The sequence below is a fragment of the Heptranchias perlo genome, chromosome 13 (assembly GCF_035084215.1).
Source record: "Heptranchias perlo isolate sHepPer1 chromosome 13, sHepPer1.hap1, whole genome shotgun sequence".
NCBI classification, from domain to species: Eukaryota; Metazoa; Chordata; class Chondrichthyes; order Hexanchiformes; family Hexanchidae; genus Heptranchias; species Heptranchias perlo.
In genome coordinates, this window is record NC_090337.1 from 4,838,985 (window position 1) to 4,866,885 (window position 27,901).

Below are 27,901 nucleotides of genomic sequence, written 5' to 3' on the forward strand. Positions count from 1 at the left end.
CGTCTCATCCAAAAGACGGCACCTCCGACAGTGCAGCACTCCCTCAGTACTGCACTGGAGTGCCAGCCTGGATTACGTGCTCAGGTCTGCGGGACTCGAACCCACGAACATCTGACTCAGAAGCGAGAATAGGAAGGGGATAAATGCCACCCTGGAGGGGTCGGGACAGAGTAAGGAGGAGGAATTTGGCCGTGCATCAGATTCCGCCATGCCAGATGTGGGAATATTTAATGAGTCGGCAGCGGGCAGCAAAACTTTGATACAATATTGCCAGCTCCCAGCACCGTGACCCTTCACCTTGACGGCCATTGAATTCACCCGGCAACGAACCCTCCGCGGCTGATGAACGGAGCACATTAACCAAGCTGCGAGGAGTCCACCTGTTTCCCCTTAGACATCATTTCAACTCCTCCAAGCAGCAGCCCTCGTGGATAACATGGGCCTCCTTAATGAGTGCCAGCTCCTGATTCATCAAAGGCATTCAAACCATTCTCTCGCTTGAAAGCTCAAATTGCAAGAGTGGGAGGATTCAACCTGGGCAGGCGGGCACACACACACACACACACACACACACACACACACACACACGGTGGGGACAGGATACAAACGCGTCAATCATCTTTTGAAGGACTAGCTTCTGCGTATCAAATTTCGCCCCACCCTTCCCCCCAACCCCGTGTGCGGGTTCAGTTCCCTTGGTAACGCTCACGGTCGTGGGACCCACACCTGGGACTTGGGCACTCAATCTAGGCCGACACTTCAGCGCAGGGCTGAGGGGGCACTGCATTGTTAGGGGTACAGTCCTTAGGTTGAGAGGTCCCACCTGCCGACTCTGGTGGATATCGAAGATCCTAAGTCACTGTTGGAAGACGAGCAAGGGGTTCTTCCTGGTGTCCTGGGCAATATTCCGCAACCTCCCAACCAACAATCACCGAATTCAGATTAACTGGCTGCTCGTCCCATTGCTGTTTTTGGAACCTGGCTGTTACAGACTGCCCGTCACTTTTCACTATCAAAGCGGTCACAACACTGCAGAGTCATTCATTGTGTGAAGCACTTTGGAGAAAGAGAATGAATGAACGGGCTGCCATTAACATTGAACCTTTTACCTCCTCAGGATGTCCCAAAGTGCCTCATAGTTTGAAGTGTAGTCACCGTTTTAATGTAGCAAACATGACGACCAATTTGCGCACAGCAAGATCCCACAAACAGCAATGAGGTAAATGACCAGATAATCTGTTTTTTAAAAAAAATATGATGTTGGTTGAGGAATAAATATTGGCCCAGGACACTGGGGAGAGCTCCTCTTCGAATCACGCCATGGGATCTTCTACCTCCACCTGAGAGGGCAGATGAGACCAATGAAATCAGGAAACACTTTTTCAGACAAACGAGTAGTGGGAATCTGGAACTCTCTCCCCCAAAAGGCTGTGGATGCTGGGGGTCAATTGAAATTTTAAAGACTGAGATCGATAGATTTTTGTTGGGTGAGGGTATTGAGGGATACGGAGCAAAGGCAGGAAAATGGAGTTGAGGTACAGATCGACCATGATCTAATTGAATGGCGGAACAGGCCCGACGGGCTGAATAGCCTCCTCTTGTTCCTTTGTTCTCACAATTAATCAGCCTGTCTTCTCTCCCACATAATTTCTTTCTTTCTCTCAGTCTCCAAACTCTACCCTCTTCTGCCTTCTTCCTCATTCTTCCTTCCCACAAAAGATGGATGTTACCAATAGATCAAAAATCCAACTGAAGGGTTACGAGGGATTCGGGAAGGAAACAGGAGGACAGAAAGGATAAGATATAGTTACATTTGTTAATGAAAACCATTTTGTTCTCGATGCTTTTGGTGTACAAGTTACAGCTGAACTATTTGGGTTCAGATGGACCACAGGAACAGGAGAAGGCCATTCAACCCCTCGAGCCTGTTCCACCATTTAATGAGATCATGCCTGTTCTGTATCTTAATTCCATCCACCTGCCTTGGTTCCATATCTCTTAATACTTGTACCTAACAGAAATCTATTAATTTCAGTTTTGAAATTTTCCAATTGACCCCCAGCCTCAACAGCTTTTTGGGGGAAGAGAGTTCCAGATTTCCACTCCCCTTTGTGTGAAGAAGTGCTTCCTGACATCATCCCTGAACGGCCTAGCTCTAATTTTAAGGTTACGCCCCCTTGTTCTGGACTCCCCCCACCAGAGGAAAGAGTTTCTCTCTATCTACCCTATCGAATCCTTTAATCGTCTTAACACCTTAATTAGATCATCCCTTAACTTTCTATACTCGAGGGACTACAAGCCTAGTCTGTGCAACCTGACTTTATCATTTAACTCTTTTAGCCCCAGTATCAACTATGGTGTTTTCAGTCACCTATAGCTCGCCCACCATGGACCGTGGCCCATTCCTTTGATCTGTTTTGTGTTCTCGTCCCCTCACCCCCCGTTATAGAGCCTTGGGATGGGTTGTATATCAAACGTGCGTCATGAGCTGCTGTTGTTATTGACTGAAACAGCTCGAAATGGGACCATCATCAGGAACAAGTTGGGACTCGGCCTTTACTCACTGGCACTAAACACGTAGGGATTTCAACAGGTTATTACAGGCGTTTCTTACAAATCGCTCAAATGCTGGTGCATGCCTTTAGGATCATAGGAACAGGAGGAGGCCATTCAGCCCCTCGGGCCTGTTCCGCCATTCAATGAGATCATGGCTGATCTGTGACCTAACTCCATATACCCACCTTAGCCCCATATCCATTAATACCGTTGGTTAACAAAAATCTATCAATCTCAGATTTAAAATTAACAATTGAGCGAGCATCAACTGCCGTTTGCGGAAGAGAGTTCCAAACTTCTACCACCCTTTGCGTGTAGAAGTGTTTCCTAACTTCACTCCTGAACTTTGCTACCAGAACTATATTAAGGAGCAACAACAAGGGAACTGCTTCAGTTACTCTCTCTTCACCCTTTCAATAGGGTGCTTTTAGGGTTGCCAACGCTCCAGGGATTGCCCTCGACTCTCTGCGAATTGAAGGTTAATCTCCAGGACACTGTTGCGAGCAACACCCGGGAAGAAAAATCATAGAGACTTTAAACTGAATTGTGATTTTTTTTTTTTATTACTTGCTTTCTTTGCTCACTTAGTTATGAAAATACTGGAGATGGGCTGGGTGGCGGATGGTCAAATGATGAAAACTCCAGGAATACGCCCAACCAGAGTTGGCAACCCCAGCGTTAGACTCCAAAACTAGCCTCAGCTTAACCAAAAATCTGAAGCAGAGACTTTTTTTTTACTCCCTATCTTCCTGTCCCGTGCTGTATTGCGATCTTGATCCCACGTGTCCATTCCTGTCTGAGCCTAAACAGGAAGCGCCGACAGGCTATTTGACTGTAGGGAGGCATCGCAGTCCTTACACCACACTATCCCCATGTTAGAACAGCTAACTCCGATTGGATATATTCCTGGAGGTTTCATCACGTGACCTCCTGCCCTCAACCCCTCCACCCTCCACCCTCCTCCCTCCTCCCTCCATTGGTCGTCTAACATCCTCCCAGCTCTCCACTTTCCACTTTCCCCACGCCAACTCAAATCAACTCTCCGTTACCCGATTGGATAATTCTTGACTTGTCAAATCAAACTGCCTTTTTCTTCGCCCCCCCGATCTCTAATATTTAAACAAAAGGGTTCAAAGAAAATAAATAAAACACACAATTTTTCCAGCATGAGGAGGCCTAAGCCTAGAGGAGATTTACCAGGGATGAGGGACTTCAGTTATGTGGTGAGACTGGAGAAGCTGGGATTGTTCTCCTGAGAGCAGAGGAGATTTAATCGGAGGTGTTCAAAATCATGAGGGGCTTTGATAGAGTAAATAAGGAGAAACGGTTCCCACTGGCAGGAGGTAACCAGAGGACTCAGATTTAAGGTGATCGGCAAAAGAACCAGAGGGGAGGTGAGGAGAATTTTTTTTAACGCAGCGAGTTGTTATGATCTGGAACGCGCTGCCTGAAAGGGCGGTGGAAGCAGATTCAATAATAACTTTCAAAAGGGAATTGGATAAATACTTGAAAAGGAAAAATTTGCAGGGCTATCGGAAAAGAGCAGGGAGAGTGGGACAAATTGGATAGGTCTTTCAATTCCTGAAGGATGGTTTTTTGAAAGGGATTGAGTGGAGCCCACAAATTGTTTTAGTTCAGGTTTGGTTTATTTGCTGGTTCTTCCTGGTGGCCAGCCTCAACGACTGTAGTATGCTCCTGAACCCAACATAAAAGCAGCACAGGAGTTGGACAGTACCTGGTCTGCAGGTGGAATAGGCTCTTTAACTGCCTCCAGCCCTCCCAGAATCCTGCATTCCTCCAATTCTGGCCTCTTGCGCATCCCCGATTTCCTTCGCCCCACTATTGGCGGCCGTGCCTTCAGCTGCCTAGGCCCTAAGTTCTGGAATTCCCTCCACAAACCTCTCCGACTCTCCTCTCCTCTCCTCTCCTCCTTAAAACCTACCTCTTTGACCCAGCTTTTGGTCACCTGTCCTAATATCTCCTTATGTGGCTCAGTGTCAAAATTTGTCCCAGCATCCACTACTGGTTGTGTTACTGGACAAACCACGGTCTCCTTCAGTGCTGTACGAGTCTACGATTCTACGATAACGCTCCTGTGAAGCGCCTTGAAATGTTTTACCATGTTAAAGGCGCGATATAAATGCAAGCTGCTGTTGTTGGATTGACCTCTCCTAGCTCCGTTCTTTATATATACACAACGTTAAATCACTGCAAGAAGCTTGGTGAACAATCACCTCCACATTGGAGCAGGTCCCACTTCAACTAACCAAAAAGGTTAGAGAAAAACGGGGGACTCGAGGCTGATTGGATGTGACAAGGCTGAACCACACAAAACAGCAATGTATTCTGACTGACTCCTTCCGCGAATGAGAGGGTTTATAGAAACAACGATTCGTCACCTAACAAAAAAAACAAAGAGCCAAAGCACTTCCAGTACACCTTCTGACTCAGGCGGGAATGCTGCCACTGAGTCACAGGCTCCATTAGCCTAGGTACCCCTACACCCAGTGCACTTCCAGTGTGAATTAATAGATCAGGAGAGGACGAAGCAATAAGTTTTCCTTCGATGAAAGGAAACCACAGCTCAAAAGCAAAATATACGGGTCACACTATAAATGAGTCAATGTCTGCTTTATATAAAGTTTCTCAATAATGAGCATGGAACGAGTCTCCTGGTCCAATACCTCCCGATATCCCCACCATCACGGAAGCCAGTCTTCAGCCAATTCGATTCACTCCACGTGATATCAAGAAACGACTGAATGCACTGGATACAGCAAAGGCTGTGGGCCCCGATAACATCCCAGCTGTAGTGCTGAAGACTTGTGCTCCAGAACTAGCTGCGCCTCCAGCCAAGCTGTTCCAGTACAGCTACAACACTGGCATCTACCCGACAATGTGGAAAATTGCCCAGGTATGTCCTGTCCACAAAAAGTAGGACCAATCCAATCCGGCCAATTACCGCCCCATCAGTCTACTCTCAATCACCAGCAAAGTGATGGAAGGTGTCGTCGACAATGCTATCAAGCGGCACTTACTCACCAATAACCTGCTCACCGATGCTCAGTTTGGGTTCCGCCAGGACCACTCGGCCCCAGACCTCATTACAGCCTTGGTCCAAACATGGACAAAAGAGCTGAATTCCAGAGCTGAGGTGAGAGTGACTGCCCTTGACATCAAGGCAGCATTTGACCGAGTGTGGCACCAAGGAGCCCTAGTAAAATTGAAGTCAATGGGAATCGGGGGAAAACTTTCCAGTGGCTGGAGTCATACCGAGCAGAAAGGAAGATGGTAGTGGTTGTTGGAGACCAATCATCTCAGCCCCAGGGCATTGCTGCAGAAGTTCCTTAGGGCAGAGTCCTAGGCCCAACCATCTTCAGCTGCTTCATCAATGACCTTCCCTCCATCATAAGGTCAGAAATGGGGATGTTCACTGATGATTGCACAGTGTTCAGTTCCATTTGCAACCTCCATAATGAAGCAGTCCGAGCCCGCATGCAGCAAGACCTGGACAACATAAGTAGCATAGGAGAAGGCCATTCAGCCCCTCGTGCCTGCTCTGTGATCTAACTCTATATACTTGCCTTTGGCCCATATCCCTTAATACCTTTGGTTGCCAAAAAGCTATCTATCTCAGATTTAAATTTAGCAATTGAGCTAGTATCAATTGCCATTTGCGGAAGAGAGTTCCAAACTTCTACCATCCTTTGTGTGTAGAAATGTTTTCTAATCTCGCTCCTGAAAGGTCTGGCTCTAATTTTTAGACTGTGCCCCCTACTCCTAAAATCCCCAACCAGCGGAAATAGTTTCTCTCTATCCACCCTATCTGTTCCCCTTAATATCTTATAAACTTCGATCAGATCACCCCTTAACCTTCGAAACTCTAGAGAATACAACCCCAATTAGTGTAATCTCTCCTCGTAACTTAACCCTTGAAGTCCGGGTATCATTCTAGTAAACCTACGCTGCACTCCCTCCAAGGCCAATATGTCCTTCCGAAAGTGCGGTGCCCAGAACTGCTCACAGTACTCCAGGTGCGGTCTAACCAGGGTTTTGTATAGCTGCGGCATAACTTCTGCCCCCTTGTACTCTCGGCCTCTAGATATAAAGGCCAACATTCCATTAGCCTTCTTGATTATTTTCTGCACCTGTTCATGACACTTCAATGATCTGTGTACCTGAACCCCTAAGTCCCTTTGGACATCCACTGTTTTTAACTTATTACCATTTAGAAAGTACCCTGTTCTATTCTTTTTTGATCCAAAGTGGATGACCTCACATTTGTCTACATCGAATTCCATTTGCCACAGTTTTGCCCATTCACCTAATCTATCAATATCCCTTTGTAATTTTATGTTTTCATCTACACTGCTTACAATGCCACCAATCTTTGTGTCATCGGCAATCTTAGATATGAGACTTTCTATGCCTTCATCTAAGTCAGTAATAAATATTGTGAATAATTGAGGCCCCAAGACACATCCCTGTGGGACTCCACTAGTCACATCCTGCCAATGTGAGTACCTTCCCATTATCCCTACTCTTTGTCGCCTTTCGCTCAGCCAACTTCCTAACCAAGTCCGTACTTTTCCCTCAATTCCATGGGATTCTATCTTAGCTAACAGTCTCTTATGTGGGACTTTATCAAATGCCATCTGGAAGTCCATATAAATAACATCCATTGAATTTTTTGAATAGGTGACTAAAGTCAATCAGGTTTGTCAGGCACGACCTACATTTCACAAATCCATGCTGGCTCTCTCTGATTAACTGAAAATTCTCAAGGTGTTCAGTCACCCTATCCTTAATTATAGACTCCAGCATTTTCCCACAACAGATGTTAGGCTAACTGGTCTATAATTCTCTGGTTTCCCTCTCTCTCCTTTCTTAAAAAGCAGAGTGACATGTGCAATTTTCCAATCTAGAGGGACAGTTCCTGAATCTGGAGAACTTTGAAAGATTATAGTTAGGGCATCTGTAATGTGCTCACCTACTTCCTTTAAAACCCTGGGATGGAAACCATCTGGTCCTGGGGATTTGTCACTCTTTAGTGCTATTATTTTCCTCATTACTGTTGCTTTAATTATGTTAATTTTATTGAGTCCCTGTCCCCGATTCAATATTAGTTTTCTTGGGATTTCCGGCATGCTATCCTCTTTTTCTACTGTAAATACTGACGCAAAGTAATTGTTCAACATGTCCGCCATTTCCCCATTGTCAATGACAATATCCCCACTTTCAGTTTTTAAGAGGCCAACACTGCTCCTGACCACCCTCTTTTTCCTAATGTAACTATAAAAGTTCTTTGTAACATTCACGCCAGACAAGTGCCAGGCAGTGACCATCTCCAACAAGAGAGAATCTAACCACCTCCCCATCACATTCAACGGCATTACCATTGCCGAATCCCCCACCATCAACATCCTGGGGGTCACCATTGACCAGAAACTTAACTGGACCAGCCACACAAATACTGTGGCTGCAAGAGCAGGTCAGAGGCTGGGTATTCTGCGGCGAGTGACTCACCTCCTGACTCCCCAAAGCCTTTCCACCATCTACAAGGCACAAGTCAGGAGTGTGATGGAATACTCTCCACTTGCCTGGATGATTGCAGCTCCAACAACACTCAAGAAGTTCGACACCATCCAGGACAAAGCAGCCTGCTTGATTGGCACCCCATCCACCACCCTAAACATTCACTCCCTTCACCACCGGCGCACAGTGGCTGCAGTGTGTACCATCCACAGGATGCACTGCAGCAACTCGCCAAGGCTTCTTCGACAGCACCTCCCAAACCCGCGATCTCTACCACCTAGAAGGACAAGAGCAGCAGGCATATGGGAACACCACCTGCACATTCCCCTCCAAGTCACACACCATCCCGACTTGGAAATATATCGCCATTCCTTCATCGTCGCTGGGTCAAAATCCTGGAACTCCCTCCCTAACAGCACTGTGGGAGAACCTTCACCACACGGACTGCAGCGGTTCAATAAGGCGGCTCACCACCACCTTCTCAAGGGTAATTAGGGATGGGCAATAAATGCCGGCCTCGCCAGCGACGCCCACATCCCATGAATGAATTTTTTAAAAAGTTGTCAGCTAGGCAATTCCACCATTGAAGGCATCACAGCCAAGCCCGATCCCATCCCCATCCCAATCTTGCTGTGCGCAAATTGGCTGTTGCGTTTCCTACATAACAGTGACTACACTTCAAAAGTATTTCAGTGGCTGAAAAGCGCCTTTGGGATGTCCTGAAAGCTACTGTATAAATGCACGTTCTATCTTATGACATCCCATGTGCAAGCACACTGGATTGAGAGAGAACACTGGACATTTTCTCTTCCCCCACCCACCCCAGCCCAATAATGCAGGGGTACCTAGGCCAAGGGAGCCAGCCTGTGACTCAGTGGCAGCATTCCCGCCTGAGTCAGAAAGTGCAGGATTTGGGGCCGGAGCTCCAGACAGCCCCGGCAAGTGGGGGACGGAGCGCTGACTCGGAATTCTGGGTTGATATCCAGTGGGATTCCCGTGTCCGGTGGGTGTGGATGGCCCCCCCCCCCCCCTCATCGTGTGGGTTTTGGGAGCTCATAAACCCCTCCCCCCATATAGGGCTAACCCCCCCATGGGCTGGGATAAAGATGGTTTACGGCCATTCAAGGAGCATTCACATCGCGGCCTGTCAGACCGTTAATCAGCCTGCGAATCCTCCCACTACTTCACACTGTTCTCCGAGGGGAGAGTGCAAAGATACAAAAACAACCTCGGTCAATTGTAGCACCCAGATGAGACCAGCTAACACAGCGTGGTCCAAAGCAAATCCTGCCAGGGTCTTTCTTGTTCAGTCTGTCCCGGTACCACACTGGGCTGAGGCTTTAATTTTTCTTCTAATTTTTGAAAGAATGTTTGACGACATGTTTTTTTTTTCCCTCTCCAAAGAATGTTCTCTGCATTAAGAGCCTCTTCTGAATGGGAAGGTAAGACAGGTAGGAACATGCTCCCAGGCTCTGCTGCCAGTTCATACGCTACCAGAGGAAGCTGCCTGCAAGGCAAACAGATTTAGTCCCTCTCGGCTCTTGTGTGAAGCATCGAATCCCCCACTCAAAAAAAACAAGCTGCAACCAGGATCAGTGACTCCCTCAATGGAGAACTTTGGCTGTGGAACTGGCATTTTCACATTCCAAGGCACAATGCCAACTTCAGATATCATATGCCACTCCATGCCAAGCCTGGCTTCTTTCAGACACCTTAAACATGCTGAGATCTACAGCAAGCCAATTGGTATTTGAGAGGGGGATGGGGATGGAGATGGGCTGGGACTGTTCTACAATCAGAATCAGTTACACTCCCGCACCTCACCATTATTCATGTATAGGCCTTGGCAGCGAGTGTTGGCAGGCTGCTCAACTGCAGAGGTCTTCACAGATCAGCCCCAAACTATCCTCACCCGATGTCTACATCAAACAACAACTTGCATTTATATAGCGCCTTTAACATAGTAAAACATCACAAGGTGCTTCACAGGAGCGTAATCAGACAAAAATTGACACCGAGCCACATAAGGAGATATTAGGACAGGTGACCAAAAGCTTGGTCAAAGAGGTAGGTTTTAAGGAGCATCTTAAAAGGAGAGAGAGGGAGAGATGCGGAGAGGTTTAGGGAGGGAATTCCAGAGCTTAGGGCCTTGGCAGCTGAAGGCACGGCCGCCAATGGTGGAGCGATGAAAATCGGGGATGTGCAAGAGGAAAGAATTGGAGGAGAGCAGAGATCTCGGAGCGTTGTAGGAGGTTACAGAGATAAGGAGGGGGCGAGATCCTGGAGGGATTTGAACACAAGGATGAGAATTTTAAAATCGAGGCGTTCCCGGACCGGGAGCCAATGTAGGTCAGCGAGCACAGGGGGTGATGGGTGAACGGGACTTGGTGCGAGTTAGGATACGGGCAGCAGGGTGTTGGATGAGCTCAAGTTTATGGAGGGTGGAAGATGGGAGGCCGGCCAGGAGAGCATTGGAATAGTCGAGTCTGGAGGTAACAAAGGCACTGGTGAGGGTTTCAGCAGATTAGCTAAGGCGGGGGTGGAGACGAGCCATATTACAGACACACCCTTGACATAGTCACACTAACCTTAACGTACTGACTCTGGTGAATGACAGGCAGCCAATCTACTAAAACCCTTCACAATTTTCTGCTGACAGTTTGCCAAGCAGACAATGAAGGGAAGCAGTGCCTTTTGAGCTAATGCATGCCTCGGCCGCCTTGTGTCTTGGCCTTCTGGTTCTATGCAAAGAGACCTGCCACAAGAAACCACACACACACACACACACACTTTGGGAAAGGGCACCGATCTCAGATCCACACAGTCCCACCACACTCCCCACCCCCCTCAAAACATGTGTACTGACAGTCTGTTCTAAAATGGTACAGAGCGGAATTGTGGAGACATGCTGGAAAATCAAGGGACAAGCAGCAGAATAGCCCCTTCACTGAGTAGCAGTCTCCCGACATTAAACTCAGAAGTGGCTCCACAAGAGATTTTAATGAGACAATCATCCCCACAAAAACAAAAGCAATCTCACCATTGCAGAATATTACAACTGCTTCTGCAGTGATTGTCAGCTCCCCCACCTCTCTCCCCACCCCCACCACTTCCCCCAACTATTTCCCCCTCAGCTCTCTCCTCCTGTCTTCCTTACCCTCCCCCCCCAATGCTTACTAGTTGAGGTATATGATATACAATAATCAACATGGTTTCACAAGGGAGGTCACAGCAGGTTATTTAGAAAAAGACAATCACTATTTGAGATTCCTGCCCGATCTCAGCTCCTTAATACTGAAATTCTCCCAAATCTAGACAAACTATTTTGGGGTTAACCAGATAGTGATTTTCGCCTTGAAAGCATTACATTAACAAGCACCTCTCGCTAATGTCTGTGACCACAGGACCAAGGCTTCTCTCCTCAAAAGGCTTTTCCACCAGGACCCCTGAACAATTCACCTCCAGAAATTTGAAGTATTTCGCTGCGGCCGGAACACTAAATTTCTCCAGCAATTAAATATCAGGATATTTCTGGCCCAGTTTCTCAACCCACCCCCTTATATCCATTTAGATTTTCTCTGTACTGTACTGACTGAGGCTGCATTGCCTCTCTCACCCTGGTCTCTCACCAAACCAGCTCAATCTCTTATTTTCAAAGCAGCAAGCAATTCTTTCAGGAGGAGCAATTAATAAATGAAACCCCTTAAATACAGACCCTGCAAAGGCTTTAATAAACGTAGACATTTACTAGATGGGGACACACACACACACACACAGGAAAGACGTTTAAGGCCAGAATATACCTCGAATTTAAAACAATTCACATTGCACACTGGGGATGGGCGAAGGGGAACAAAAAAAAATCAATGAATGAAATCAGAAAATGTGTCTAAAATTAAAACACGGTCAATTTCTACCCCATCACCATTCATTGTGAATTGGCTTTGTACAGAGCCTGTCAGAATGGGCTTTTACACACACACACACAGGCAACTCGTTTTAAGAGAAATGTGTTTGACCCCAACCTAATTTACATTGTACATCTGGAATACGATAGATTAATGTTTAGTGTAACATTGCACATCACGGTAATATAGGAGTTGCATTGTGTTTTACATTGTGACAGTGCAACGGGAAACAATGTATCTCCGGGAATAAGGGACCGAATGCCTCTGGAGTTTTACGGGGACGGGTCTCCGATACTCACCCGCAAAGCCGAGAGGTCGATTTCATCCAGGCTTCTGGCTGGAGAGTCGCTCGCCATGTTAATTTCACCAGAATACCGGGATCCGCAGCTCCTTCTCCTTCTCCTTCTCCCTCTCTCTCTCTCTCTCTCTCCCCCTCTCCTCCTCTTCTCTCTCAGCTCTCGCCTCTCTCACTGCTGGGCTGGTAGCGATTTTAAAACATATCCTTCCGCTGAATAACAGACAACGAATTCCTTTTTGTATATAACAGGGAGGCGGGGGGTTGCTTTTAATTTGTTCTCATTTTCTGCTCACACCTCGGGGGGAGGAGGAGGAGAGGGGAAAATGCTACAGTATTTCAGCGTATTATTCTGTGATGTGCCTTTTTCAGGACGTAAGACAACTGTTCCGTGTATGGCGCCCACACATAATATATAGCACAGCACACACACACATGTCCACCAAGCTCTGCACAACCTGTCAATCACAGCATCCGGGGAGGAGACACAGCCCAAGGCAACAACACGCGTGCAACCCGAACACACACAGCCAGCCCAGAAAAAATCCCAACAACGAGGAACTGGTATCTTTCGCCAGCAAGAAATTTACTTCGTCTTAAAGCCACTGCAGCCGGTTTTAAAGAGTGAATTATCACTGGGAGGAAATGCAACAAGAAAAGCAGCTTGCTCCTTTAAAAGGATATATATATCTATATCTATTAAGACGTGCAGGCACTTCCTGTAGCACTTTAACACGCTTTGGATGTCTTAAAGGGTTAAATTATGAGGCCAGGTTGCATAGACCAGACTTGTGTTCCCTCGAGTATAGGAGATTAAGGGGTGATCGAATTGAGGTGTTTAAAATGATTAAAGAGGTTGATTGGGCAGATAGAGGTTTAACCTGGGTGGTGGGGAAACTTTTAGAAACGATAATCCGGGACAGAATTAACAGTCACTTGGACAAGTGTGGATAAATTAGGGAAAGCCAGCACGGATTTGTTAAAGGCAAATTGTCTTTAACTAACTTGATTGAGTTTTTTGATGAGGTAACAGAGAGGGTCGATGAGGGCAATGCAGTTGATGTGGTGTATATGGACTTTCAAAAGGCGTTTGACAAAGTGCCACATAATAGGCTTGTCAGCAAAGTTGAAGCCCATGGAATAAAAGGGGCAGTGACAGCATGGACATGAAATTGACAAAGTGACAGGAAACAGAGAGTAGTTGTGAACGGTTATTTTGGCTTTCAAAAAGGAATTGCAGAAATATTTGAAGAGAAAAAATTTGCAGGGCTACGAGGAAAGAGAGAGGGAATGGGACCAACTGGATTGCTCTTGCGAAGAGCCAGCACGAGCTTGATGGGCTGAATGGCCTTCTGTTCTGTGTCATTCTATAATTCTATGCCAGCGACATCATTATTCAGCACTTGACGATGGGAAAACACATTTTGCAAACACTTCACAAGAAAACACGCCTCCAAACACTGCTGGGAAATAGAGAGACTCTTTACAAATTATGAGAAGGGTACATAAATACCAAACCTCTTTAACGCTCTCCTTCTGACTCGCCCAGATTGTAAGGAATCCTGATTCAGTAATTCACCAGAGTCCTTATTTGATCTCGTCCTGCAGATAGATATTTGAATGAAACTTGCACGTCATTCACAGATCAGCTACAATCAGGTTTACTCGGAGAGGAATTGCTTAGGAACAGGAGGAGGCCATTCAGCCCCTCGAGCCTGTTCCACCATTCAATTCGATCATGGCTGATCTGTATCTTAACTCCATCTACCCGCCTTGGTTCCATAACCCTAGATACCCTCACCCAACAAAAAAATCCATCAATCTCAGTTTTGAAATTGTCAACTGACCCCCGGCCTCAACAGCTTTTTGGGGGGAGAGAGTTCCAGATTCCCACTCCCCTTCATATGAAGAAGTGCTTCCTGACATCACCCCTGAACGGTCCAGCTCTAATTTTAAGGTTATGCCCCCCTTGTTCTGGACTCTCCCCACCAGAGGAAATAGTTTCTCTCTATCTAACCCATCAAATCCTTTAGTCATCTTAAACACCTCAATTAGATCACCCCTTAATCTTCTATACGCAAGGGAATCATGAAAGCATTAAAAAAACACAAAACCAATTCAATGGATAAATGTGATCATGTTATTGTGAAATATGTCATTTTTTGATTTTTAAAAATGTTGTTTCAATTTTTTAAAATCGTTCTCGGGATGGAGATGGGAGAGGATACAATGGGGAGAGAGATGGGTTTGGAGGGTGGAAGTGGGGGAGGGATTGAACTAGCAGGTTACAGTATTTCATTGGTTGCACACAGAATGTCCTGAACCCATCTTTTCATCTGTTTATCTGTAAAAGTTGAAATGATATCTCACTTTCAATTGTACTGCTGTGACCGGAAACCTTTCGCACTAAAGACTGCATAACCCAAAAAAAACCCTCCAGGTGGCGTTTGCATCGTTTGACCCATGTCTTAATGTCACCCGCCTTCCTTCATAGGTCACAAGCGGACAGGAACGATCCCATGCCACTATTCCAAGAAGAGCCGGGACTTCTCCTGATGTTCTGGAGTCAGCATTCATCCTTCAACCAACACCACCAGAAAAACAGATTAACTGGTCACGTACCTCAGTTGCTGATTGTGGGACCTTGCTGTGCACAAATTGGCTGCTGCGTTTCCTACATTACAACAGTGACTACGCTTCAAAAGTAATTCATTGTTTGTAAAGCCCTGTGGGACCTCCCGATGAGGTGCTCTATAAATGCAAGTTCTTTCTATCCAACACCCGAAGTTAAGTTGTGTACACATTGATTTCTCAGAAGAGGTTTTTCTTATTTACGCTGACTGTGTATTTGGTACTTGCCAAGTTGAAGAGAAAAAACTAATCAGTCTCCTCTCCCCTTTGCCTCTGGTGCTGGCTCCTTGCTGGGGAACTGGTTTACGAGAGCTAGTGACAGGTACCAAACATGACCTAACCCAAGTAGCTGTTCAAGAGACCACAAGATGGATACATAGGAACAGGAGGAGGCCATTCAGCCCCTCGAACCTGTTCCGCCATTCAGTTAGATCATGGCCGATCTGTATCCTAACTCTATCCACCCGCCTTGGCTCCATATCCCTTAATACCCTTGGCTAGTAAAAATCTGTCGATCTCAGATTTAAAATTATTAATTGAGCATCTACTGCTTTCTGTGGGAGAGAGTTCCAAACTTCTACCACCCTTTGTGTGAAGAAGTGTTTCCTAACTTCTCTCCTGAATGGCCTGGCTCTGATTTTAAGGTGATGTCCCCTGATCCTGGACTCTCCCACCAGCGGAAAAAGTTTCTCTCTATCAACCCTATCAATTCCTTTCAATCAAACCACCCCTTAACCTTCTGTAGTCCAGGGAATACAAGCCTGGTTTATGGAATCTCTCCGCATAATTTTACCCTTTAAGCCCTGGTAACATTCTGGTGAATCTGCGCTGCACTCCTTCCAAGGCCAATCTATCCTTTCTAAGGTGCGGTGCCCAGAACTGTGCACAGTAATCCAGATGTGGTCTAAACAGGACATGGATGAGAAAGAAACATTCCACTCATCCTAGTTCACCCAGGAAACACCTGCAGCGTCCAACAGTTCCTTAATTCCAGGGTTCTCACCTCCACCACCCTATCCACAGCCTGTTCCATGCGTTGATCACTCTTTGGGGGTAACTGTAACTCTTGGCGATAGTGTAAAATGGGCTATATCAGGTCGACCTCCTGTCATACAGCCCTCCTGATCTTCCTTTCCATCTAAGTCCGTTTTAAGCTATTGCTAAAAGCTAAAATGACCTCCCTGAGTGTGAAGAAGAGGTTCCCGATGTCAATTCCAGATTCCCCTTTGGTTGCTCAATTTACTGGCCTCTTATCTTGCACCACTGAAATTGGGCTCCAGATTGACTACACCATGCCCGGTCCAATATACCGCTGTAAGGTCCCCTCTCATTCACCTCCCTTTGAGTTCAGAAAAGCCCAAGGGCGAGATTTTCAACTTCTGCCCAAGTGTAGAATTGTCAGTGTGGGTCACAGCTGCCTCTTATAGAAACTGCTGAATTTTTATTTCCGTTGACTTCAGTGCAGCCGATTTTCTGCCCGCACTACTTCCTGATCATTAATTTTAATGGCTAGAAAATCGAGGGAGTCACAAATCAGAAGTGCTGACCTTTACTTCTCAATTACCACGAGGATGGACATGTTGGGCAGTTGGAGATAGGAGACCATGCGATGAAACCTCCAGGAATATGTCCAGCCAGAGTTGGCAACCCCATTGGAGTCTGGTACGCCAAGTAGAAAGAGCAGTACCAGCCCCTACACTTATGTACATGGGTTCTACCTCGAATGTGGTCTGGACCCATGAAGATTGAAGAAATGGGTACAGTGGTGTAGTGATTATGTTACTCGATTAATAATCCAGAGAATGTGAGTTCAAATCGAACCAGGGCAGTTTGAGAATTATAATTCAGTTTGAAAAAATCTGATAACAAAAGGCTGGTCTCAGTAAAAGTGACCATGAAGCTGTCAGACTGTAAAAAAACCAACTGGTTCACTGATGTCCTTTAGGGAAGGAAACCTGCCGTCCTTACCCGGTCTGGGCCTATATGTGACTCCAGTCCCACACCAACATGGTTGACTCTTAACTGCCCTCTGAAGTGGCCCAGCAAGACCCTCAGATGTACCATACCGTTAACATCGGTTCAAGAAGAAGGCGGCCCACCACCACCTTCTCGGCAACTAGGGGACGGGCAATAAATGTCCAGCAACACCCACATCCAGAGAATGAATGTAAACAAAGGTAGTTGGATATTTGGTAGGTGGGATTATATCCTCTGGAGTTTAGAAGAATGAGAGGTGATCTTATTCTTAGAGGGTTTTTTTTCATTTGTTCATGGGATGTGGGCGTCGCTGGCAAGGCCAGCATTTATTGCCCATCCCTAATTGCCCTTGAGAAGGTGGTGGTGAGCCGCCTTCTTGAACCGCTGCAGTCCGTGTGGTGACGGTTCTCCCACAGTGCTGTTAGGAAGGGAGTTCCAGGATTTTGACCCAGTGACAAGGAACGGCGATATATTTCCAAGTCAGGATTGTGTGTGACTTGGAGGGGAACATGCAGGTGGTGTTGTTCCCATGTGCCTGCTGCTCTTGTCCTAGGTGGTAGAGGTCGCTGGTTTGGGAGGTGCTGTCGAAGAAGCCTTGGCGAGTTGCTGCAGTGCATCCTGTGGATGGTCCACACTGCAGCCACAGTGCGCCGGTGGTGAAGGGAGTGAATGTTTAGGGTGGTGGATGGGGTGCCAATCAAGCGGGCTGCTTTGTCCTGGATGGTGTCGAGCTTCTTTAGTGTTGTTGGAGCTGCACTCATCCAAGCAAGTGGAGAGTATTCCATCACACTCCTGACTTGTGCCTTGTAGATGGTGGAAAGGATTTGGGGAGTCAGGAGATGAGTCACTCGCCGCAGAATACCCAGCCACTGACCTGCTCTTGTAGCCACAGTATTTATATGGCTGGTCCAGTTAAGTTTCTGATCAATGGTGACCCCCAGGGTGTTGATGGTGGGGGATTCGGAGATGGTAACGATATTGAATGTCATGGGGAGGTGGTTAGACTCTCTCTTGTTGGAGATGGTCATTGCCTGGCACTTGTCTGGCGCAAATGTTACTTGCCACTTATGAGCCCAAGCCTGGATGTTGTCCAGGTCTTGCTGCATGTGGGCTCGGACTGCTTCATTATTTGAGGGGTTGCGAATGGAACTGAACACTGTGCAATCATCAGCGAACATCCCCATTTCTGACCTTATGATGGAGGGAAGGTCATTGATGAAGCAGCTGAAGATGGTTTGGCCGAGGATACTGCCCTGAGGAACTCTTGCAGCAATGTCCGAGAGCTGAGATGATTGGCCTCCAACAACCACTAGCAGCTTCCTTTGTGCTAGGTATGACTCCAGCCACTGGAGAGTTTCCCCCTCATTCCCATTGACTTCAATTTTACTCGGGCTCCTTGGTGCCACACTCGGTCAAATGCTGTCTTGATGTCAAGGGCAGTCACTCTCACCTCACCTCTGGAATTCAGCTCTTTTGTCCATGTTTGGACCAAGGCTGTAATGAGGTCTGGAGCCGAGTGGTCCTGGCGGAATCCAAACTGAGCATCGGTGAGCAGGTTATTGGTGAGTAAGTGCCGCTTGATAGCACTGTCGACGACACCTTCCATCACTTTGCTGATGATTGAGAATAGACTGATGGGGCGGTAATTGGCCAGATTGGATTTGTCCTGCTTTTTGTGGACAGGACATACCTGGGCAATTTTCCACATTGTCAGGTAGATGCCAGTGTTGTAGCTGTACTGGAACAGCTTGGCTAGAGGTGGTCTGGTTTTGGAGCACAAGTCTTCTTGAACCGCTGCAGTCCGTGTGGTGAAGGTTCTCCCACAGTGCTGTTAGGAAGGGAGTTCCAGGATTTTGACCCAGTGACGATGAAGGAACGGCGATATATTTCCAAGTCGGGATGGTGTGTGACTTGGAGGGGAACGTGCAGGTGGTGTTGTTCCCATGTGCCTGTTGCTCTTGTCCTTCTAGGTGGTAGAGGTTGCGGGTTTGGGAGGTGCTGTCGAAGAAGCCTTGGTGAGTTGCTGCAGTGCATCCTGTGGATGGTACACACTGCAGCCACAGTGCCGGTGGTGAAGGGAGTGAATGTTTAGGGTGGTGGATGGGGTGCCAATCAAGCGGGCTACTTTGTCCTGGATGGTGTCGAGCTTCTTGAGTGTTGTTGGAGCTGCACTCATCCAGGCAAGTGGAGAGTATTCCATCGCACTCCTGACTTGTGCCTTGTAGATGGTGGAAAGGCTTTGGGGAGTCAGAAGGTGAGTCACTCGCTGCAGAATACCCAGCCTCTGACCTGCTCTTGTAGCCACAGTATTTATGTGGCTGATCCAGTTAAGTTTCTGGTCAATGGTGACCCCCAGGATGTTAGGGGATTCGGCGATGGTAATGCCGTTGAGTGTCAAGGGGAGGTGGTTAGCCTCTCTCTTGTTGGAGATGGTCATTGACTGGCACTTGTCTGGCGCGAATGTTACTTGCCACTTATCATCCCAAGCCTGGATGTTGTCCAGGTCCTGCTGCATGCGGGCACGGACTGCTTCATTATCCAAGGGTTTGACAGGGTAGATACTGAGAGGCTGTCTCCCTTGGCTGGAGAGTCTAGAAATAGGGGTTATAGTCTCAGGATAAGGGGTCAGCCATTTAGAACCGAGATAAGGAAAAAAATTCTTCACTCAGAGGGTTGTGAACCTTTGGAATTCTCTACCCCAGAGGGCAGTGGAGGCTTAGCCATTGAGTATATTCAAGACTGAGATCGATGGATATTTGGACACTAAGGGAATCAAGGGATATGGGGATCGGGCGGGAAAGTGAAGTTGAGGAAGAAGACCAGCCATGATCTTATTGAATGGTGGAGTGGGCTTGAGGAGCCCCTATGGCCAACTCCTGCTCCTATTTCTTATGTTCTTCTATGTTGGCTTCCTTGCAAAGCAAGGCTTCGGACTTCTTTCCGGAGACTCGCTGGGACCACCCTTAGTCTTGGGACCATTTGCTGGAGTTTCTGGGGAGGGGCTACTAATGAGGGAAGTTTCCCTATGACCCTGAATACTCTGAGAGTGGGGTGGGGGGAGGGATCGGCACAGAGTCAGCGGTGAGTGCGATCCCACAGTAAATAGTGACCACTCAATTATTTAGGTAACACTTGGTAAATTCTTGCAGGAAGATCAATGGAAGTGAAAGCATCACTCACTGAAGCACAAATGAAGGACACGATGGGGATTGGTGGGAGGGGTAGGGATAGGGTATAGAGGCTGCTATTGGATGAATGGAAGCCAAAATAATTTGATCACAAAAAGGGCTGTGGGAATATAGATAGCACTGTTCCCATCTCTTCCACACTCTCGTTCACTGTTCCAATCTCTTCCACACTCACGTTCACTGTTCCCAATTCTTCCACACTCTCGTTCACTATTCCTAACTCATCCACACTCTCGTTCACTATTCCTAACTCATCCACACTCTCGTTCACTATTCCCAACTCTTCCACACTCTCATTCACTGTTCCCAGCTCTTCCACACTCTTGTTCACTGTTCCCAGCTCTTCCACACTTGTTCACTGTTCCCAGCTCTTCCACACTCTCCTTCACTGTTCCCAGCTCTTCCACACTCTCCTTCACTGTTCCCAGCTCTTCCACACTCTCCTTCACTGTTCCCAGCTCTTCCACACTCTCCTTCACTGTTCCCAGCTCTTCCACACTCTCCTTCACTGTTCCCAGCTCTTCCACACTCTCCTTCACTGTTCCCAGCTCTTCCACACTCTCCTTCACTGTTCCCAGCTCTTCCACACTCTCCTTCACTGTTCCCAACTCTTCCACACTCTCCTTCACTGTTCCCAGCTCTTCCACACTCTCCTTCACTGTTCCCAGCTCTTCCACACTCTCCTTCACTGTTCCCAGCTCTTCCACACTTGTTCACTGTTACCAGCTCTTCCACACCCTCATTCACTGTTCCCAGCTCTTCCACACTCTCCTTCACTGTTCCCAGCTCTTCCACACTCTCCTTCACTGTTCCCAGCTCTTCCACACTCTCCTTCACTGTTCCCAGCTCTTCCACACTCTCGTTCACTGTTCCCAGCTCTTCCACACTCTCCTTCACTGTTCCCAGCTCTTCCACACTTGTTCACTGTTACCAGCTCTTCCACACCCTCATTCACTGTTCCCAGCTCTTCCACACTCTCGTTCACTGTTCCCAGCTCTTCCACACTCTCCTTCACTGTTCCCAACTCTTCCACACTCTCCTTCACTGTTCCCAGCTCTTCCACACCCTCATTCACTGTTCCCAACTCTTCCACACCCTCATTCACTGTTCCCAGCTCTTCCACACTCTTGTTCACTGTTCCCAGCTCTTCCACACCCTCCTTCACTGTTCCCAGCTCTTCCACACCCTCCTTCACTGTTCCCAACTCTTCCACACTCTCCTTCACTGTTCCCAACTCTTCCACACTCTCCTTCACTGTTCCCAGCTCTTCCACACTCTCCTTCACTGTTCCCAGCTCTTCCACACTCTCCTTCACTGTTCCCAGCTCTTCCACACTCTCCTTCACTGTTCCCAGCTCTTCCACACCCTCCTTCACTGTTCCCAGCTCTTCCACACTCTCCTTCACTGTTCCCAACTCTTCCACACTCTCATTCACTGTTCCCAGCTCTTCCACACTCTCCTTCACTGTTCCCAACTCTTCCACACTCTCCTTCACTGTTCCCAGCTCTTCCACACTCTCCTTCACTGTTCCCAGCTCTTCCACACTCTCCTTCACTGTTCCCAGCTCTTCCACACTCTCCTTCACTGTTCCCAGCTCTTCCACACTCTCCTTCACTGTTCCCAGTTCTTCCACACCCTCATTCACTGTTCCCAGCTCTTCCACCCCCTCATTCACTGTTCCCAGCTCTTCCACACTCTCCTTCACTGTTCCCAGCTCTTCCACACCCTCATTCACTGTTCCCAACTCTTCCATACCCTCATTCACTGTTCCCAGCTCTTCCACACTCTCGTTCACTGTTCCCAGTTCTTCCACACTTGTTCACTGTTCCCAGCTCTTCCACACTCTCCTTCACTGTTCCCAGCTCTTCCACACTCTCGTTCACTGTTCCCAGCTCTTCCACACTCTCCTTCACTGTTCCCAGCTCTTCCACACTCTCCTTCACTGTTCCCAGTTCTTCCACACTCTCCTTCACTGTTCCCAACTCTTCCACACCCTCATTCACTGTTCCCAGCTCTTCCACACTCTCCTTCACTGTTCCCAACTCTTCCACACCCTCATTCACTGTTCCCAGTTCTTCCACACTCTCCTTCACTGTTCCCAGCTCTTCCACACTCTCGTTCACTGTTCCCAGTTCTTCCACACTCTCCTTCACTGTTCCCAGTTCTTCCACACCCTCATTCACTGTTCCCAGCTCTTCCACACTCTGCTTCACTGTTCCCAGCTCTTCCACACTCTCCTTCACTGTTCCCAACTCTTCCACACTCTCCTTCACTGTTCCCAACTCTTCCACACTCTCATTCACTGTTCCCAGCTCTTCCACACTCTCGTTCACTGTTCCCAGTTCTTCCACACTTGTTCACTGTTCCCAACTCTTCCACACTCTCCTTCACTGTTCCCAACTCTTCCACACTCTCCTTCACTGTTCCCAGTTCTTCCACACTCTCCTTCACTGTTCCCAACTCTTCCACACTCTCATTCACTGTTCCCAACTCTTCCACACTCTCCTTCACTGTTCCCAACTCTTCCACACTCTCCTTCACTGTTCCCAACTCTTCCACACTCTCATTCACTGTTCCCAACTCTTCCACACTCTCCTTCACTGTTCCCAACTCTTCCACACTCTCCTTCACTGTTCCCAACTCTTCCACACTCTCATTCACTGTTCCCAGCTCTTCCACACTCTCGTTCACTGTTCCCAGTTCTTCCACACTTGTTCACTGTTCCCAACTCTTCCACACTCTCCTTCACTGTTCCCAACTCTTCCACACTCTCCTTCACTGTTCCCAACTCTTCCACACTCTCATTCACTGTTCCCAACTCTTCCACACTCTCCTTCACTGTTCCCAACTCTCCACAGAACAGTCATGAACAGGGCTGAGAGCATGGGCAAAAAGTAGGATTTGAGGAAGTAGCAAGGGGGAGATGAAGAGATTGGGGTGAGATAGTTGACGGCACTCCCACTGATGGTGATGTGAGGGTGGGGGGGAGGGGAATGCACAGAAGGTCAGAGTCAGGGCATGAAGGTCATAAGCATGTGACTTTCATTGGGATCTGAACAGGTGCACGGGATGTAGGCATCGCTGGCAAGGCCGGCATTTATTGCCCATCCCAATTTGCTCTGAGAAGGTGATGGTGGGCCTTCTTCTTTGTAGTGGTTTGATACAGCTGAATAGTTTGCTCGGTTAAGAGTCAACCACGTTGGTGTGGGACTGGAGTCACATATAGGCCCAGACCGGGTAAGGACGGCAGGTTTCCTTCCCTAAAGGACATCAGTGAACCAGTTGAGTTTTTATGACAATCCGACAGCTTCATGGTCACTCTTACTAATACTCGATTTTTATTTCCAGATATTTTTTGGAACTAAATTCAAATTCTTGAACTGCCCAGGGTGAGATTGGACCTCTCGTTCCCCGGGTTGAGCTCACGCTGACCCTGGAACACAAACACTATCAGCTGGTCACATGCTTGAGGCACGATTGGTGCAGCTTTAGTTTAATGTGTCGGGTTTTTATTTTACATCGTGTGGCACGAAATCAAGTGAATCAGGAGTCACGGACATCGGACAACTGGGCCCCACCTGCCCTGAAATCGAATCAGATCTGCATGATGTGGGAAAACGCTAATTACATGGGGAGGGAAAGGAATTTGTGAGCAGCTTGTGAGAGTGCCAATTGTCGCATTCCTGGAGACAGAGTCCGCAGCGAGATCAGTTACCACTTCTCAAAAGAAATAACACAAACCCCCAAAAATATATATATATATATATCTGATGCCCTGGGTCCGCGTTACATTAGCTGCTTTCTGCCAGTTGGAGCACAAAATCAGGGCCGGGGGGCCGGGGGGCCGGGGGGGCGGGTGCGTGAGGAGTATCGACCCGGGCTTCCCGCTCCTGATCTCTGCCGTGTGAGGAGAAGATTGGGCTGGGTGGTGATGCTCCCCCATGTCGAATAGCTTGCTGACATTCAATGTCTACGTTCAAACGTCTACCAGAGGATGACTGGTCTCATGGAACTGTAACCCAGCAAGGAGTCAATATCATCAGCACAAGAGGGGCCACAGTCAGTAAGAGTAGAAAATCCCCTTTGATTTCAATGTCAATCTCCATCACTACCGATTCTGTGCCACTAGATGTCAGTAGTGGCCTTATAATATAATTTTAAGTTGGCCAAACATCTGTGTTCCCTCTGCCCCAATCCCCAATTCTCCTCTTATTTTTTTTCCCCCCATCCCTGCTCTGAAGATGATCATTCGTGCTGGGCTATGATTCCATAGCACAGCTGCTGTTAACCCTCCCCTATTTGCTATTCAACCGTGGAGGGCATATCAAAGCCATGCCTGATCTGGTGGTCACCTGACATCCAGGCAGGCTCACTTTTCAAGGCGATAAGGAGCAGGAACCCTGGCTGATTTTGATCATGGGCACGGAGCCCAATTATAGAAGCAATCTCATTGCCTCTTTGAGCCAATGGGGAAAGTTTGTCAATCATTTCCATCGGACTCCTGTAGATGTTCAATCAAAAACTTATCTCCTTGCTGGGGAGAAAGGCAGAGGGCTGGGAGTTGAGCGTTTTTGACGATTATCTTTTGACTGAGACCCTTCTCATGACCAATAGACACTTTTTTTTCCCCTGGGGATGAGGGACTTCAATTATGTGGAGAGACTGGAGAAGCTGGGATTGTTCTCCTCAGAGCAGAGAAGGTTAAGGGGAGATTTAATAGAGGTGTTCAAAATCATGACGGGTTTTGATAGAGTAAATAAGGAGAAACTGTTTCCAGTGACAGGAGGGTCGGTAACCAGAGAACACAGATTTAAGGTGATCGGCAAAAGAACCAGAGGGAAGATGAGGAGGATTTTTTTTTACGGAGCGAGTTGTTACGATCTGGAATGCGCTGCCTGAAAGGGCAGTGGAAGCAGATTCAATAATAACTTTCAAAAGGGATAAATACTTGAAGGGAAAAAATTTAAAGGGCTATGGGAGAAGAGCAGGGTCGTGGGATTAATCGGATAGCTTTTTCAAAGAGCTGGCACAGGCAGGATGGGCCAAATGGCCTCCTCCTGTGCTGTACCCATTATGATACTATGATATTGAGTGGTTAGGACTCCTGTGATGGCAGGTGTGTCACATGACATGGTACTGAGCCACACCGAGCTCCAAGCCCAACCCCCAGTCTGTGCTGGGGCCGTGATGAGGCCACGATAATCAGCCTTGGTGTCTGAGGAAAGCCTAAAGGGATAGCAGGTATCAGATCAGATTGTCTGGATTGATAGAGACAGATATAGACCAATAGATATAGATAGATGGATAGAGAGAACCATAGACAAGTAAATAGAGAGATAGTTAGATGGAGAGATAGCCATCAATTGATAGATAGATAGAGATATAGATTAATATATAGAGAGAGATAGATAAATAGAGAGAGCTAGATAGACAGACAGGAAGTACTTTTCTTTATATAGTGCCATTCATATAGATAGTCTGGTTAGTGGTGTCGGCATTGCGATCAAACATTAGCTGGGTCTGCAGTCCACCTCACTCAATGTGAAGCTGGCCGATAACCCACATCGGAGCCCAGCTCTGGGTGAAAAGGAAGGCTGCTGAGGCTTGACTCATCGAAAATTTCACCAGCTGCTACGGGCTTGGAGAATCTCCAACAATTCCACCCTTCGCGAGCTCCGGATTCAGTGTGAGTGCCTGTCAATAGCAAGAAGGCTTAGGAAAATAAATAAACGCCTGGCTGGCCACATCTGCTCGGATGAGAACGGAATGCAGGAATGATGGGAGCTCGAGGCCCCCGGATGCCATCTGCAGACGAGCTGCCTTCTTGATGCTGAATGGAAGCCCCCGAATGGTTGGTTTTGGGTATCCTACCAAGACTTAAGGATGTGGAAGGACTCAGGTTCATGGTAAATGGGTGGGTAGAGTCCATGATAGGGGAGAGTGTACATGGGCTGTAGGAGGAGATACAATGGATGGGTAGAGTCCATGATAGGGGAGAGTGTACATGGGCTGTGGGAGGAGATACAATAAGTGGGTAGAGTCCAGGATAGGGGAGAGTGTACATGGGCTGTGGGAGGAGATACAATGGGTGGGTAGAGTCCATGATAGGGGAGAGTGTACATGGGCCATGGATAGAGATTAGATGGGTGGATAGAGTCCATGATAGGAGAGACTGTATCTGGGCTGTGGATGTAGATTAAATGGATTAAATAAATGGGGTAGAGAGTACATGGGCTATGGGAGGAGATTAAATGGGTGTGTAGGGTCCTTGCTAGGATGAGGTGTACATCGGCTGTAGAAGAAGATTAAATGAGTGGGTAGAGCCAATAATAGGGTAGAATGTACATGGGCTGTGGAAAGAGATTAAATGGGTGCAGCACAGATTCACCAGAATGATAGCGGGCCTTAAAGGGTTAAATTATGAGGCCAGGTTGCATAGACTAGGCTTGTATTCCCTCAAATTTAGAACATTGAAGGGTGATCTGACCGAGGTGTTTAAAATGTTAAAAGGATATGATAGGGTAGATGGAGAGAAACTACTTCCTCTGGTGGGGGGAATTAAGAACAAGGGAGCATAATCTTAAAATTAGAGCTAGGCCGTTCAGGGGTGAAATCAGGAAGCACTTTTTCACACAAAAGGTCTGGAAATCTGGAATTCTCTCCCCCAAAAGGCTGTGGATTAACTGATATTTTCAAGACTGAGATCGATAGATTTTTGATGGGTAAGGGTATCGAGGGATACGGAGCAAAGACGGGAAAATGGGGTTGAGGTACAGATCAGCCACGATCTAAGTGAATGGTGGAACAGGCTCGAGGGGCTGAATGGCCGACTCCCGTTCCCATGTGGTGTTCATGCTGTGAGGTGGGCCTGTGCCTCAAGGCCATGTCTTTATGCTTTGGTTCTTTGAGTATTTCCACCTTTTCCCAAGTCCAAAGTTGGACAAGGGGTCAGGATAGGTGTGGGAATCAAAGCTTAGATCTGATATTTACTTTGTTACTGCTGAAAACCTCAGCAACTAAAACAGTCACCACATTTAAAAAAAAAATTCTCACTGGCAAGGCCGGCATTTATTGCCCATCCCTAGTTGCCCCTTGAGAAGGTGACGGTGGGCCTTCTTCTTGAACCGCTGTAGTCCGTGTGGTGAAGGTTCTGTTAGGGAGGGAGTCCCAGGATTTTGACCCAGCGACGATGAAGGAACGGCCGATATATGTCAAAGTCGGGATGGTGTGTGACTCGGCGAGGAACTTGGAGGTGGTGTTGTTCCCATGCGCCTGCTGCCTTTGTCCTTCTAGGTGGTAGAGGTCGCGGGTTTGGGAGGTACTGTCGAAGAAGCCTTGGCGGGTTGCTGCAGTGCATCCCGTAGATAGGACACGCTGCAGCCACAGTGCGCCGGTGGGAGAGAGAGTGAATGTTTAAGGTAGAGTGTGTTTTCATCTCCCCTCTGGTTCTGTTTCTGTGTCATGAGACACAGCAGTGGAGAAAAACAAGACATATATTTCAAAAATATTTCGGGATTTTATTTCAAGGACTGTGTAGTATTCATCTCCATCTACTGGAAAATAGCGTGAACTACATATTCTCAACAGTCTTCTTTTGAAGGAATCTTGTTATCAAGAAGGCTCCTTTAGTTTTGCTCTGTGCGTTTGGCCACTTTGACACAGATAATAAATAATGCCACAGAACCCACCTGAAATGCTGCGGAACGTGACATTTGTGTCTTAAAGGTGTCGGCCGTGGCTCAGTGGTAGCACTCTCGCCTCTGAGTCAGAAAGTTGTGCGTTGAAGTCCCACCTAAGCATAAAATCTAGCC

The 27,901-nt window shown here is 47.5% G+C and overlaps 1 protein-coding gene across 5 annotated transcripts in view; it reads right to left on the reverse strand.

Moving 5' to 3' along the window:
* Window positions 1–12,663, reverse strand: part of LOC137331230 (traf2 and NCK-interacting protein kinase-like) — a 177,805-nt gene extending 165,142 nt beyond the window's left edge. For all 5 annotated transcript variants that reach the window (XM_067994871.1, XM_067994870.1, XM_067994867.1 and 2 more), the window contains exon 1: window positions 12,299–12,663. In XM_067994871.1, the coding sequence (XP_067850972.1) occupies window positions 12,299–12,355 (57 nt within the window). In that variant the 5' untranslated portion in view covers window positions 12,356–12,663. The remainder of the gene's footprint in view (window positions 1–12,298) is intronic.
* Between the last annotated feature and the right edge of the window lie 15,238 nt (window positions 12,664–27,901).